The sequence below is a fragment of the Trachymyrmex cornetzi genome, unplaced genomic scaffold (assembly GCF_001594075.2).
Source record: "Trachymyrmex cornetzi isolate Tcor2-1 unplaced genomic scaffold, Tcor1.1 scaffold5, whole genome shotgun sequence".
Taxonomy (NCBI): domain Eukaryota; kingdom Metazoa; phylum Arthropoda; class Insecta; order Hymenoptera; family Formicidae; genus Trachymyrmex; species Trachymyrmex cornetzi.
In genome coordinates, this window is record NW_017299806.1 from 18,892 (window position 1) to 31,100 (window position 12,209).

The window sequence follows — 12,209 nt, forward strand, 5'->3', positions numbered from 1 at the left end:
AAGCCTTATATAGTACACAATATATAAATATATATATTATGTACGTGTTATATAAGACTCTATATATTTCGTTATGTTAGGTATACTCTCGCACATTTTAACAAATCGATCTCATTAGGCTACCCTCATCGTACGCGGTTGTACTTCTTTGAACGAAAGTCGTTCACGTCCGCTTTTGAAATCGTGAGGTGCGCATATGATACATATATCAACAATATATGATGGAAGGGGTATTTAATATTAAAGAGTATATAAATTAAATATACTAAGTACATATATGTATAAAATAGAAAAATTCCGCGTTTGTATTTTGTAAGCATTTTACCCCGAATGATCCTTTACTGTTGAGATAAGACGATGAGGAATTGCGATGAGAGTAAAAGAATCGACAAACGAATGTTTTTTTCTTTATTTCGTGATGACTAGGTTAAATTGACTAGAGGAATAGGATTATCGATTATTCCAATTTAATGATCGACGATTAAACGCTGCGGTGAAAATAGTTATCGACAAGTGAGTCGACTATGGATTGAGTATACCTAACCTTTACATTCATTATTTATATAATTAAAAGAGAACACATTTGCGCATCTTTATTTAATCTAAGGGGTTATCACTTCGGACTAAATAAAACTATTATGGCAGATTTTGGCAGGATGACTCAAATAAGTTGCAAATAATAATTTTGGAATAAATAAAAATTAGTAGTAAGTATATAACATTGAAATAATTCGCCTGAATTCTAGATTGTAACACTATACTCTCGAGTTTTCTTATCGATAATAAAAAATTAGTCCGCGATAACTCGATATGACGGGTTACTAAATTTGGCCGCTTCTAGAGTTTCTTTTTTTATATATATTACTTCCTATCGCCGCCTTTCTCGCGAACTTATCTGTAAGATGACGAGGAAATCAGGACGAGTTACAGACCGTTCAATTAGCATTAGCTGTTATAATTTTTCAAAGTATGAACGAACCATACATATATTGAACTTATTAACAAACAGAATATGTACAATCGCGTTAATTATTATTCGCTTCTTAGAGAATGGTTTTCGCGCTAGGCCGTATGCATTTACCAGTCGATACTGGCTGCTGGAATTTTCGAAAGATAACCGAACGATATCCTTTTTGGTATTCCATTTGTCTTCGCAATCATACAAATGTCAGTAACTCATCCTGTACGCATCGATCCTCTAAACGGAAAGAATGATTTTGAAAAGGTGTCTAAAAATTTAGTTAGATACAAATCTGAAAATAATTTCGTTTGAACTATTAAAATAATTATGTAGGATACTCAAATTGAACGCTATACATGTAGCATTAAAAAAAGTTAAAAAAAAAAGGAAAAGGAGCGAGAAAAAGCGGAGAAGGCAGAAAAGACTAGGCAAAAGGAAGCAAAGAAACTGGCGAAAGAAGAGAAGAAGATAATATACATACAGAAAAATATCATTCTAAATATCAGTCTCTGCTAACAATAAGAAAAGAGATTACTCAGTTTACTTTTTTTCTTTTTGAGTAATGGTTATTTTTAACATAAAAGAACATTTTCTCAACAACAGTCTCAAAATATGCCTATTAATCTTACTATACAGAAAAACTCATCATATATATGTACACAAAACAAGAATTTGTTTATGTATTCCTTAAAATCATTATAAGATTTTATCGAGAAAGTGATCTTATATTATAAGCAAATCGAATTTGTTTTAATTTAATAATCTTGATTAAAGTATTAAACTTACTATAGGAATCAGAATATATTTTGAATAAATTAAATTAAAAAGCTCCAGACATAGAGTATCATAATACAGGTATCCTAAAAAGTTCTTAGCAATTAAATTAAATTAAATTTAATTAATCAATCCAAGGTCTCTCGATGTCAAATAACAATATTACATATTTCAGCTATAATGTAATATTCAGAATTATATTGTTCAAATTTAATACAGTAGATACACTGAGAAAAATTTCCGGGCTTTATCCGTTCAAAAAGTAACAAACGGATATTTCCGATTGATTTTGATCGGATTTATAAGACTATCCGATCAAATTTATCGGATAGTCCTATAAATCTGATAAATTTGATTGGATAGTCCTAAAATTTGATCGGATAGTCTTATAAATTCCGATCAAAATCAATCGGAAATATCCGTTTGTTACTTTTTGATCGGACATTTTTCTCAATGTATATATTATATGTCTCGATTTACCTCTCTTTTATTTTTATAATTAACTTATATACCCTTTCTATTACTTATATTGAATAAATTTAATGCTTGTAATGAATGTACAATCAGCAGAACCGTTTTTTCTGTGTATATATAAAAGATATAAAATATCGAAAAAACCGCCAGTCTTTCAAAACTCTTTAGAACAGCTGTATTATGGTGTTCGATGTCACGAGACTTTTATTCTATCAGTCAAACCTTACTTTTAGTCCGTCAAAAGAGGAACTTCCTCGGCTTCCTTCCGCCGTGCTTTTGTTTCTTTCTTCGCTCTCTTCTTCTCTTCCTTCGCCAGCTTCTTAGCTTCCTTCTGTCTAGTTTTCTCGGCCTTCTCTTCTTCCTTCTGACGGGCCTTCTCCGCTTTTTCGCGTTCCTTCTCCTGTTCCTTTTCTTTCTTTGACTTCTGCACCTCTTGGACCACCGACACCTTCGGTACTGTCGTTGATCGTTTAGACACGATGCGGTTGCACGACGATGCCGACGATGCCGACGATGTAATAGCGGATATGCTTCTTGAGCTCGGCGGTATATCCATCTGTGTCACAATCTTGTGAGCACATCTGTAAACGCGTCAATTGCGAATTCACGAATCTGTCGCTTGGCGAATCTCTCGGTCGATTGCTGAAATTGACGATTGCAAAGATACCTGATTCTAGTGGAGGCTTTACCAGCACGATAATCCCTCTGGAATTCACGGATGGGGGGTAATCGGCGTTCCCGATTTTCCCGCAAATTTTCCTCCTCTTCGGGGATTTGTTGAATAGGATCTTGGTACGACTACAAATTTTCATAAATTGTTTATTCCACCGATTTACGTATACATGAAAAGAAAAACCAGTTTTGCTGAGGTGTAAATATTTAGCAAAGTATACCTTATATACATCCAAAAATAATTTTATTTTAAAATTAGAACGCCCAAACATTAGAATGTCAACATTTTTTGCAACATTGCTCATCCTGTTTGAATTTTTATATAATTGTTTATTGGTTTAATCAAATTATTTTTAGATCTGTATTTAGCTAAATTTCTAAATACGTCAGCAAAATTCTTCTTTCCATGTACTTTAGAAAACTCATTTTAAAAAATATATTATTCTTAAAATTAGACTATTATAATGTTACTTTATATAAAAAAAATATGAAATGTATTTTACGTCGAATATTGTGATAAGCTACTAACTTGAATTCGCATTTTCATCGATTGCGTCTGAGAACGTCTGAGAGTGGCGCCTGTGGGTTGTCGTATCCTCGTCGCCCTCGTCGGTTTGCCGAGAGAGATGCTATGCGCGGTCGAGGAAGTTGCCGAAGAAACGGAAGACACTCCTACGTGAGTGAATTGAAATTTGAAAGGAGTATATTTCTTTGTAGGATATTCTTTGTAATATATTTAAACCTTCATAGTAATTTGTATATTATTAGCAATTTATGAAGATTATTACAAACCAGAAACTGATGACGAACCGCTGGCCATCGAGTATAAAGAGGCAGAGGCTGGTACACTTCTGGTAGTTCCGGTCCCCCACCTGCTAGCAGATCTAGACATACCGGCTCCTGTGCCCATGTTATACTCTGACGAGCTTTGAGGGAATATCCAAGATTTACCCGGCAAATACTATAAGTTAAAACTATTGTAAATATCGGAAGTCAAGAAGTCACAGAGATACGGTACAATTCTACTAAATACATTGCATGAGTTTTTTTCTAAATTTAATGAAATTGAATAATGATGTAAGTTTTTTTTTGATTGATTAATTCGAAATGATAATAGAAAAAATTAAAACGATAGCAGAAATAAATTTGTAGCCAAAGATAACTTAACAGAAAAGAATACAAATTATACAGAGTAAAAGTAAGGTAGGAAGGAGCTTGCGATAACAGCGCATAACATTGGCCAAAGAGTAAACTTGTACCTATTCAAATTATTATCGACAATTGAGAAAATAAACTTCGAGAAAGCACTCTTTTCAATAAAAATGATTTTACAATGCATAATCGATTTGTATTTCTCCAAGCGAAATATATCTAGAATGATTATAATAGTGAGTCTATAAAACAGATTTCGGTAAATCTTTAGATTTTTTTTTTAGCGGATCCTCTCCTTCAATGACCTTCACATATGTTGTCAAGGTCATGACCCTGAGTAATCTCCAATAACTTTTTAATGAAGGACGAGCCGTCGCTCGTCCTTCATTAAAAAGTTATTAATAAAAAAAGTTTAAGAAAAAACGTATATGATATCCCTTTTTCACCATATAAAACAGAAATTTTTTACTTTAAAGTATATTTTACAACTTTTTACGCGAAGCGACTCCCACCCCACCTCCCCTCCTCCCTGCTTGGGGGGTGCACGACTTTTATATTTTCTTATATAATTTTTGTTCTTAGGACAGAAAATTTTTCCCTGCTTTATTCTGCATACATGGTTTACGATACATGGTTTGGTTAGGGTTAGGTTATTATATACCCATGTTTGATTAGGGTTAGGTTATTATATATCTATGGGTGTATAATAACCTAACTCTAACCCTCCCCTAAATTACATATTTACCTAAATTTTCTGCTAAAGCAGTCAACTTGTGTTTGCGTGGAAAGTCGTGCGCCACTAGTCAATGGAGGAGGTGGAGTGCAGTAGGTGGATGTAGTTTAGACAGTTTCTGATGTTATATATAACCGAAATAAGACGTAATGTTTTCAAACTTTTGTTGTTAATAACTTTTTAATGAAGGACGAGCGACGGCTAAATCTTGTTGGTGGTCACTCTGAGTCATGATCTTGATAACATGTGTCAAGGTCAAATCATGGGGGGGGGGGGGGGGGACCCCTAGTCTAAGGATTTACGTAAATTTCTTGCTAGAATTAGGAATTGTTTAAATTAGACAATTTCCTAGACAACTCGCATGTCTAATATTAGGATATGAAACGTTGTAAAGACATTATGTCCTAAAAAATGTTTTAATGACGTCTTTCTAGTCGACTCAAATTGAAAGTAACATAACGTCAATATTTTCGCACTCCACAATGTAACTGTTATGTAACACTATGTGTTATATTACATTTATATTGTAGAACACGAAATTATTGACGTTACGTTACTTTCAGTTTGTGTTGCGTGTTCTAGACATTTTTTAGACATGGTGCTTTCTGGATATGATATGCTGGAATGAAAATTTATTTATAAAAGTTACATTTTTGTGAATACAAATTACTTATATTTAAAGAATAATTTGCAATATGCCGAAACACCTTTGACAGTTAATCGTACATAAAAAAAGATGGTATGCGCGTCATGAATGATATCTGAAAAGGAATGCGGCACAATATTTTCAGCAATTTCGATTTATCGAGGTTGTTTTTTAATCATCCTGTTACACAAATTTGCCATATTTGCGGCTTTGAGAATTCCGCTCCAATTAGCAGTGATTTCGTCACGATCATGCGGTGAGCGTGAAATTTATTGATTTGTATGTACACGAATTGATTTGTTGAAACGAAGTTGTAGGGAGACAGTGAAAAATTAAATTACTAAAAATAGCGTGTAAAAATAAATTCAAGAAATTTTTTAAATGATAAAATATGTAAACGAGGAACAAGTAATTAGCGTGTGCATCCAAATACGAAAAATCTAAGTTGAAACGGGCACTATTGCCACTTACATCACGCGGAGGAATATAAGTCTGCTTCAATCGTAGGATTTTCGCTCTGCATATAACGCATCTCAGCGGCAAAAGCCTCTGCGACACTGCCATTTGTATCGTTTTGACGAAGCAGCGTCTGCAAAACAGCAAAAACAGATATGAAGTCGAAATATAATTAAAAGAAGTGTTCTAAAATGCAAAATAAATTAAATTATAACGTAGCAACACTAACATGAAAAATAATTATTACCTATTTCGAGCTTTTATTGTAATAAAAAGAAAGTACACACACACACACACACACACACACACACACACACACACACACACACACACACACACACGCACGCACGCACACGCACATATGCACACAGAGTGCATTTGAACAGGTCATTCTAGAAATCCTATAAATAAAAAAGTCTAATCTTTGGAGAACTAAAAAAAACAATCTAGTTTTTACAATTGTAGTACTAAACACCAATTAAAGAAATAGAACATTAACTTCACACACAACAATGTAAATGTATATATAATATAATATACAGTATGTAACAAAAATAAGTAAACATAAATGTTTTCAATTTTTGAGTAGATTTTTCTAAACTTTGAAGTTAGGTATTCTAGCAATGGTGATAGCCAATGTCAGGGTAATGACCCTCCATTGTTTTTCATATATTATTCAAACATTTGTTTTGTCTATTAACAGTGTTATATTAGATTCATTAGATCATAGTACTTACAGGAGTTGCAAAAGTAAGTAAACATCTTAAGTTTTTGTTTTATATTTTGTTCTTGAAACGTATTTTATATTATCTGTGGTATGTTGTAAATTCATAGAGTCTATAGCAATTATTTTGATGCATTGAGGTTATGTTGTTATATTTTGAAAATATATTTTTTAATTTTTATTAATATTTATTTGGCATTTGTGTATTTTTTTAAGATTAAAACGAAAAAATGGCTGAAAAAAGCATTTGATTTAACCAATAAAGAGAGAAGAATAGTTATTAAAATGAAAAATGAAGGATATATATATCGAGAAATTGCTAGATTTTTCAATAAAACACCGGCAGCTATTTTTAAGATAGTTACTGCTCATAAGAATAATGGATGAATTTCAGCTAGATTCAAAGCTATTGAGTGAAGGTAAGAATGCACCATCTACGCAAACCATTCGCCGTCGATTGCTCGTATCAGTCTAACCATGGATTCATCGGTCCAAAGGACATTTTTCCAGAATGTTAATGGTTTTAAGACATGTTTATTATAAAAGTCCATTCGCTTTTTAAGATTCTTTTCGAAAGATTCACGAAAGATAATTTCCTTGCAACACGTCTGCCTGATGAGTGCAATCGGCGGCGAATGGTTTGCGTAGACGATGCATTGTTACCTTCACTTAATAACTTTGCAATTTTGGTGTAGATAAAAAGGGATCTGATGACGAGATATTCACTATTCTTTTGTCTATTCAAACATTAGTGACTTTTGGACGTCTTTATGATCTTGGTGCAGCTGAAACTCGTCCATCATTCTTATAAGCAGTGACTATCTTAAAAATAGCTGCCGGTGTTTTATTAAAAAATGTAGCAATTTCTTAATATGTATGTCCTTCATTTTTCATTTTAACTATTTTCTTCTCTCTTTATTGGTTAAATCAAATGCTTTTTTTTCAGCCATTTTTTCGTTTTAATCTTAAAAAAATACACAAATGCCAAACAAATATTAACAAATTAAAAAATATATTTTTTAAATATAACAACATAACCTCAATACATCAAAATGATTGCTACAGACTCTATGAATTTATAACATAACACAGATATAATATAAAATACATTTCAGAGATAAAATATAAAGGAAAAACTCAAGATGTTTACTTACTTTTGTAACTCCTGTCAGTACTAATGAATCTAATATAACACTGTTAATAGACAAAACAAATGTTTGAATAATATATGAAAAACAATGGAGGGTCATTGCCCTGACATTGGCTATTACCATTGCTAGAATACCTAACTTCAAAGTTTAGAAAAATCTATTCAAAAATTGAAAATATTTATGTTTACTTACTTTTGTTACACACTGTACGTGTTATTGCATAACAGTTACATTGTAGAGTGTAAAATTACAAGTGTAAATTTACCAGTGTAAAATTACAAATGTAATTACTGTATTAATTTTAGTTAATATTTATAGGATAAAAAAATTAAAAACGTGTAAAAATGCATTAATATCTCATACATTCAGTAAATGAAACATACACTTTTAAATTTTATTTTTAAAAGATCTAGTTGTGTGCGTGTATGTGAAAATTTTGACTTCTGTGATATTTCTATAAAATGAGCATTTTTTCGTGTATATAATAGAGTTTTTTAAATTAGGAAATTCTGTAAATGTAATGAAAGATTCCTAAAAATGTTATAAGATATAGCAGAGAGTTTAAAAAAAAATTTAACCTTATATATTGTCGAAAAACACACAATATGGAAAAGTAAACACGTAACATTGAATTGCTTAAAAGGCATACACCACGACGCAAGATATTAGTAGCGATTATTTTATTTTCATCCACTTTACATTAATAGACGTTTTGGTCATAAATTAGACCATCTTCATTTTCGAAATATCGAAAATCATCCATGGACTTCATTGGAACACCGATATTATATAGTTTCACTAATTAAATAATAAAAAATTTGTTAATACAATCATGAGAACAATAAAAAACAATAAAATTATAATTTATTAGAATCAGGAAATTATGTATACAATGATATTGGATGGAAAGTAGAATATGGGACTGAATTTAAGGAAAAAAATTCTTCTGGAGTATATGACTATTCAACGATGTATATAAAATTTGTATATTGTAATGACGTAATCTTTGGATATAATTACTAATTAAAAATTATAATTAAGAATTAAATCATATTGCGGGATGAGGTAAACATATGTAGATGCGTTCAATAAATTTTAAATGTAATACTGAAGATGGTCTAATTAACCGAAACGTCTATTAATGTAAAGTGGATGGAAATAAAATAATCGCGACTAATATCTTGCGTCGTGGTGTACGATATGCCTTTTAAGCAATTCATTATTTTTAATTTAACCACCGTTTGACTCTCAGTTACGTAACATTGAGTTCCAATGTGCTAAAGCGATTTATTATTGAGTGTACTTTTACAGAGTAGAGAAAGAAAAATACGAGAGGTCACTATTTCTTATGTGAATGTGACAGATTTCAAGATTTGTAGACCAAATGTCTAAGAAAGAAATGCTTGATTATTGTGTGAAAGAAAATTGTGTATCTATCTACCTTCCTTGATTTTGAACTATATGTATATATACCTCGCAATAATTTCAACAAAACTGAACTTATAAGATTACTGAAAAATTAATAATTCATTTAAAATACTTAGTGATGCGCAAATCTACGCTTACATTAAGCTCATTCACTCACCTGCAAACCACTCGATGCCCACATGGCGCGGTCTGCATCGTTGCCCTCGCATTCACGCATATGACGCACTGGAAAAAAAATAAAGAGGCGCATTGATTGGACGCATGCGAATACGTCGAACGGTAATCTTTATTGGTAATCACATATACGTTAATACTGGCTATTAGGAAAAAATCGCGAAAGAGCACAAAGAAAAGATCGTACAGCCGCTTTTATTCATGTTCATCACGAAGCGTGACTTTTATTTTATTTACATAGTTTTTACGCGCTTACACGTATAATGTCATTAAATCCCAGGACGCACGATGTAACACGTTGTTGTTTCTTAGCGATCGGGATGGCTGCCGCGATTAGCTGCCATAATCGACTTAACGTAATTAGGCGTCATTTTAATCGAAATATTAATAACTCGAGTCAAGAGGGTGGGCGAACACGTTAGAAATCGAAGGGTTGCAACCACCACTTTGTCATCGTCGTTAATCGACTTTTGCGACCGACTGGGCGGCCAATTCGTTCGGAAATTGCGACTTTTCCGGACGGCCGGCTATATTTTGCACGATACAGATACTCTGTTATTTTCTTCATCGTGTAGCTTAATGGTCCAATCTAGCGTAACACTACGCAACGAACCAAGAAGATAGATACAACATCTTTAGTATTCTACAGAATTATATAATGTTTATATTAATATAGACTATAATTTATAAAATGTGCGTTTATTTTTTAAAATATCTTATAAATTTTATAAAATGTATAATACATTTTATGTGTATTTTATATATATATAAAAGTTGAAGTCAACAAATAAGCGCAAAAATTATCTATCGGACGCAATTTCTTTAAAGGAAAAAGTTGTTTGTTTTAGCATAAAGTCTTGTACTTCGCGGACGCGAATTTGAAAACCCCGCATATACACTGAGAGAAAGGATTTTGTTAATTTAGCAAGCCACCGGTACCTTTAACAGGTGATCGGTAAATATAATATGACAACAAATTATGTTATTGTGATTGCTGCTAGTCTGCTATACCAACCAATTATTAGTAACAGAAACAAACTATATCGAATCTAACCTATTTTTTGGATAGACTTTAACTCGTTTACATAGAATTCGTAGATGATCGTGGAGTCTTAAGTCGTAGGAAACTGATCAAGCACAGTCAAAAATAGGGAGAATACTTGACTAGAATTAGTCAATTTCTTACGATTTGAGACCCTGCAACCGTCTACGACTTTTATATATATGTATGAGCCTTTTATTTGCTAGCAATACTATTGATTATTTGTTACATTGACGAATTAATTTGCAATCGTAACAATCGATCGTTTTTTTAACAAATATCACATTTGCTTTCCCTTGATTTGTTTCTATAACAAAATCATTTCTCTCAGTAGATATATATATATATATATATATATAGCAAATGTAATTTCCATTAAACTGTTTTTTACCGACTAACTTCAATTTATGTTTATGTAGGCACGAAAACTTTGATGTAATCTTTAAAAAAATATGCTTTGTTCCTATATTTATATATAAAAATAAATTTCATAATAATATAGATATCGACAAAAATATATGTTAGATGTAGAGAAGACAAAAACATACACAATCAATCTTAGAGAATCTCATAGTGTAGGATTAACAAGAAGAAATAGCGGTTGTATTGATCGATGCCAATTGAGATGGAAAGAGTTAGTTTCTTTTTATATCCGTGATAAAGTCGAGTGATCACGAGAAAGGGAAATTTCACTATTCAATTTCATTTCGCCATTTCAGAATAGTCAATTAGACAACTTATAACGCTTGCAAATATCGCTTTAAGAAAATATGCGTTCTTACTCGTGCTATCACTTTCGATTCGTTTCTTACCTCATCTTCCTGTGAAGATGCCAACTCTGGTTCGTTTTCTTCTAGTTTTGTGAGCAATTTGTCCTGAAAAAGAAGAACAATTTCTTTTATAGTGATATTATATAAACAAATTTAGTTTAATTTTGTTCAAGAAAGGAACGTCCAATTTACTGGCAATGGAAAACTCTAGAAGTATTTATCGAGTTTTTCGAAGCCAATTTTTTTTATGAACCCTAAAACCAAAAAAATATACATGTCGCGGCGTCAATATACAGCTTTGTTTTCGAGTTATAAATTTCTTAAAATTCAAAAAAGTAAACAATTGCTCCTGCGAATCGGGTTCGTATTCGAGGTTTGGCAACTTTTCTTTTTCTTTAAAAATGTTTCTGAATGATTAAAAAATTTGTTTTGCACACATAAACTAGGTATTAATGATGTGTACGTTCCGAGACAACGGAATTTCGAAACGTTCTATTTTATTGCAAAAAAGATATTTTCTAAACGTTTCCTTGACAAGCTTGAAGAATAAACGCGACCCGACAATGAATTTGTCAACACGCTATTGTAAGACTGTCGCTGAGAGTCTGAATTTTTTTAGGAAGGGGATAGAGACTATTGCATTTATGTCGATATTCATAGTATTAAAAAAAAATATGCGCAGGGTTATTCTTGTCCCAATGTATTCTAATATGTTAATTGTCTCTTATTGTTAGTAGTCTCTTGTCCAAAAGATAGCAATTTATTGTTGCAAAAATTTATATATTGTAATATCCATAAGTATTCTTATTGTTTGAAAGAAGTAATAAACGCATCAAATACATTTTAAAAAAGAAAAAAAATTACCGAACCTCGAATGCAAAGCCGATTCGCCGAAGCGGTCGTAAAATTTTACGGATTTTTAAAAATATATAACTCGAAGTAACGAGAATAAAACCGCATGTTGATAAATGCCGTGACGATCGTGTCACATATATTTGGTTTTGGATTCAAGAATCACCAAAAAAATTAGTATCGAAAAACTCGATGAACAC

At 31.8% G+C, this 12,209-nt stretch overlaps 1 protein-coding gene across 2 annotated transcripts in view; it reads right to left on the reverse strand.

The window, feature by feature from the left end:
• Positions 1-263: 263 nt before the first annotated feature.
• LOC108765587 (protein split ends) overlaps positions 264-12,209 on the reverse strand; it is a 36,898-nt gene continuing 24,952 nt past the window's right edge. Inside the window, exons 3-10 of one of the 2 annotated variants that reach the window (XM_018514373.1) lie at positions 11,200-11,262; positions 9,329-9,396; positions 5,884-6,001; positions 3,674-3,842; positions 3,411-3,553; positions 2,877-3,007; positions 2,437-2,790; positions 264-1,198 (exon numbers count right to left, since the gene is read on the reverse strand). In XM_018514373.1, coding sequence (XP_018369875.1) covers positions 2,439-2,790; positions 2,877-3,007; positions 3,411-3,553; positions 3,674-3,842; positions 5,884-6,001; positions 9,329-9,396; positions 11,200-11,262 — 1,044 coding nt within the window. In that variant the 3' untranslated portion in view covers positions 264-1,198; positions 2,437-2,438. Of the gene's footprint in view, positions 1,199-2,352; positions 2,791-2,876; positions 3,008-3,410; positions 3,554-3,673; positions 3,843-5,883; positions 6,002-9,328; positions 9,397-11,199; positions 11,263-12,209 lie in introns of those variants that run through there. The other variant, XM_018514374.1, reaches the window with a different exon arrangement.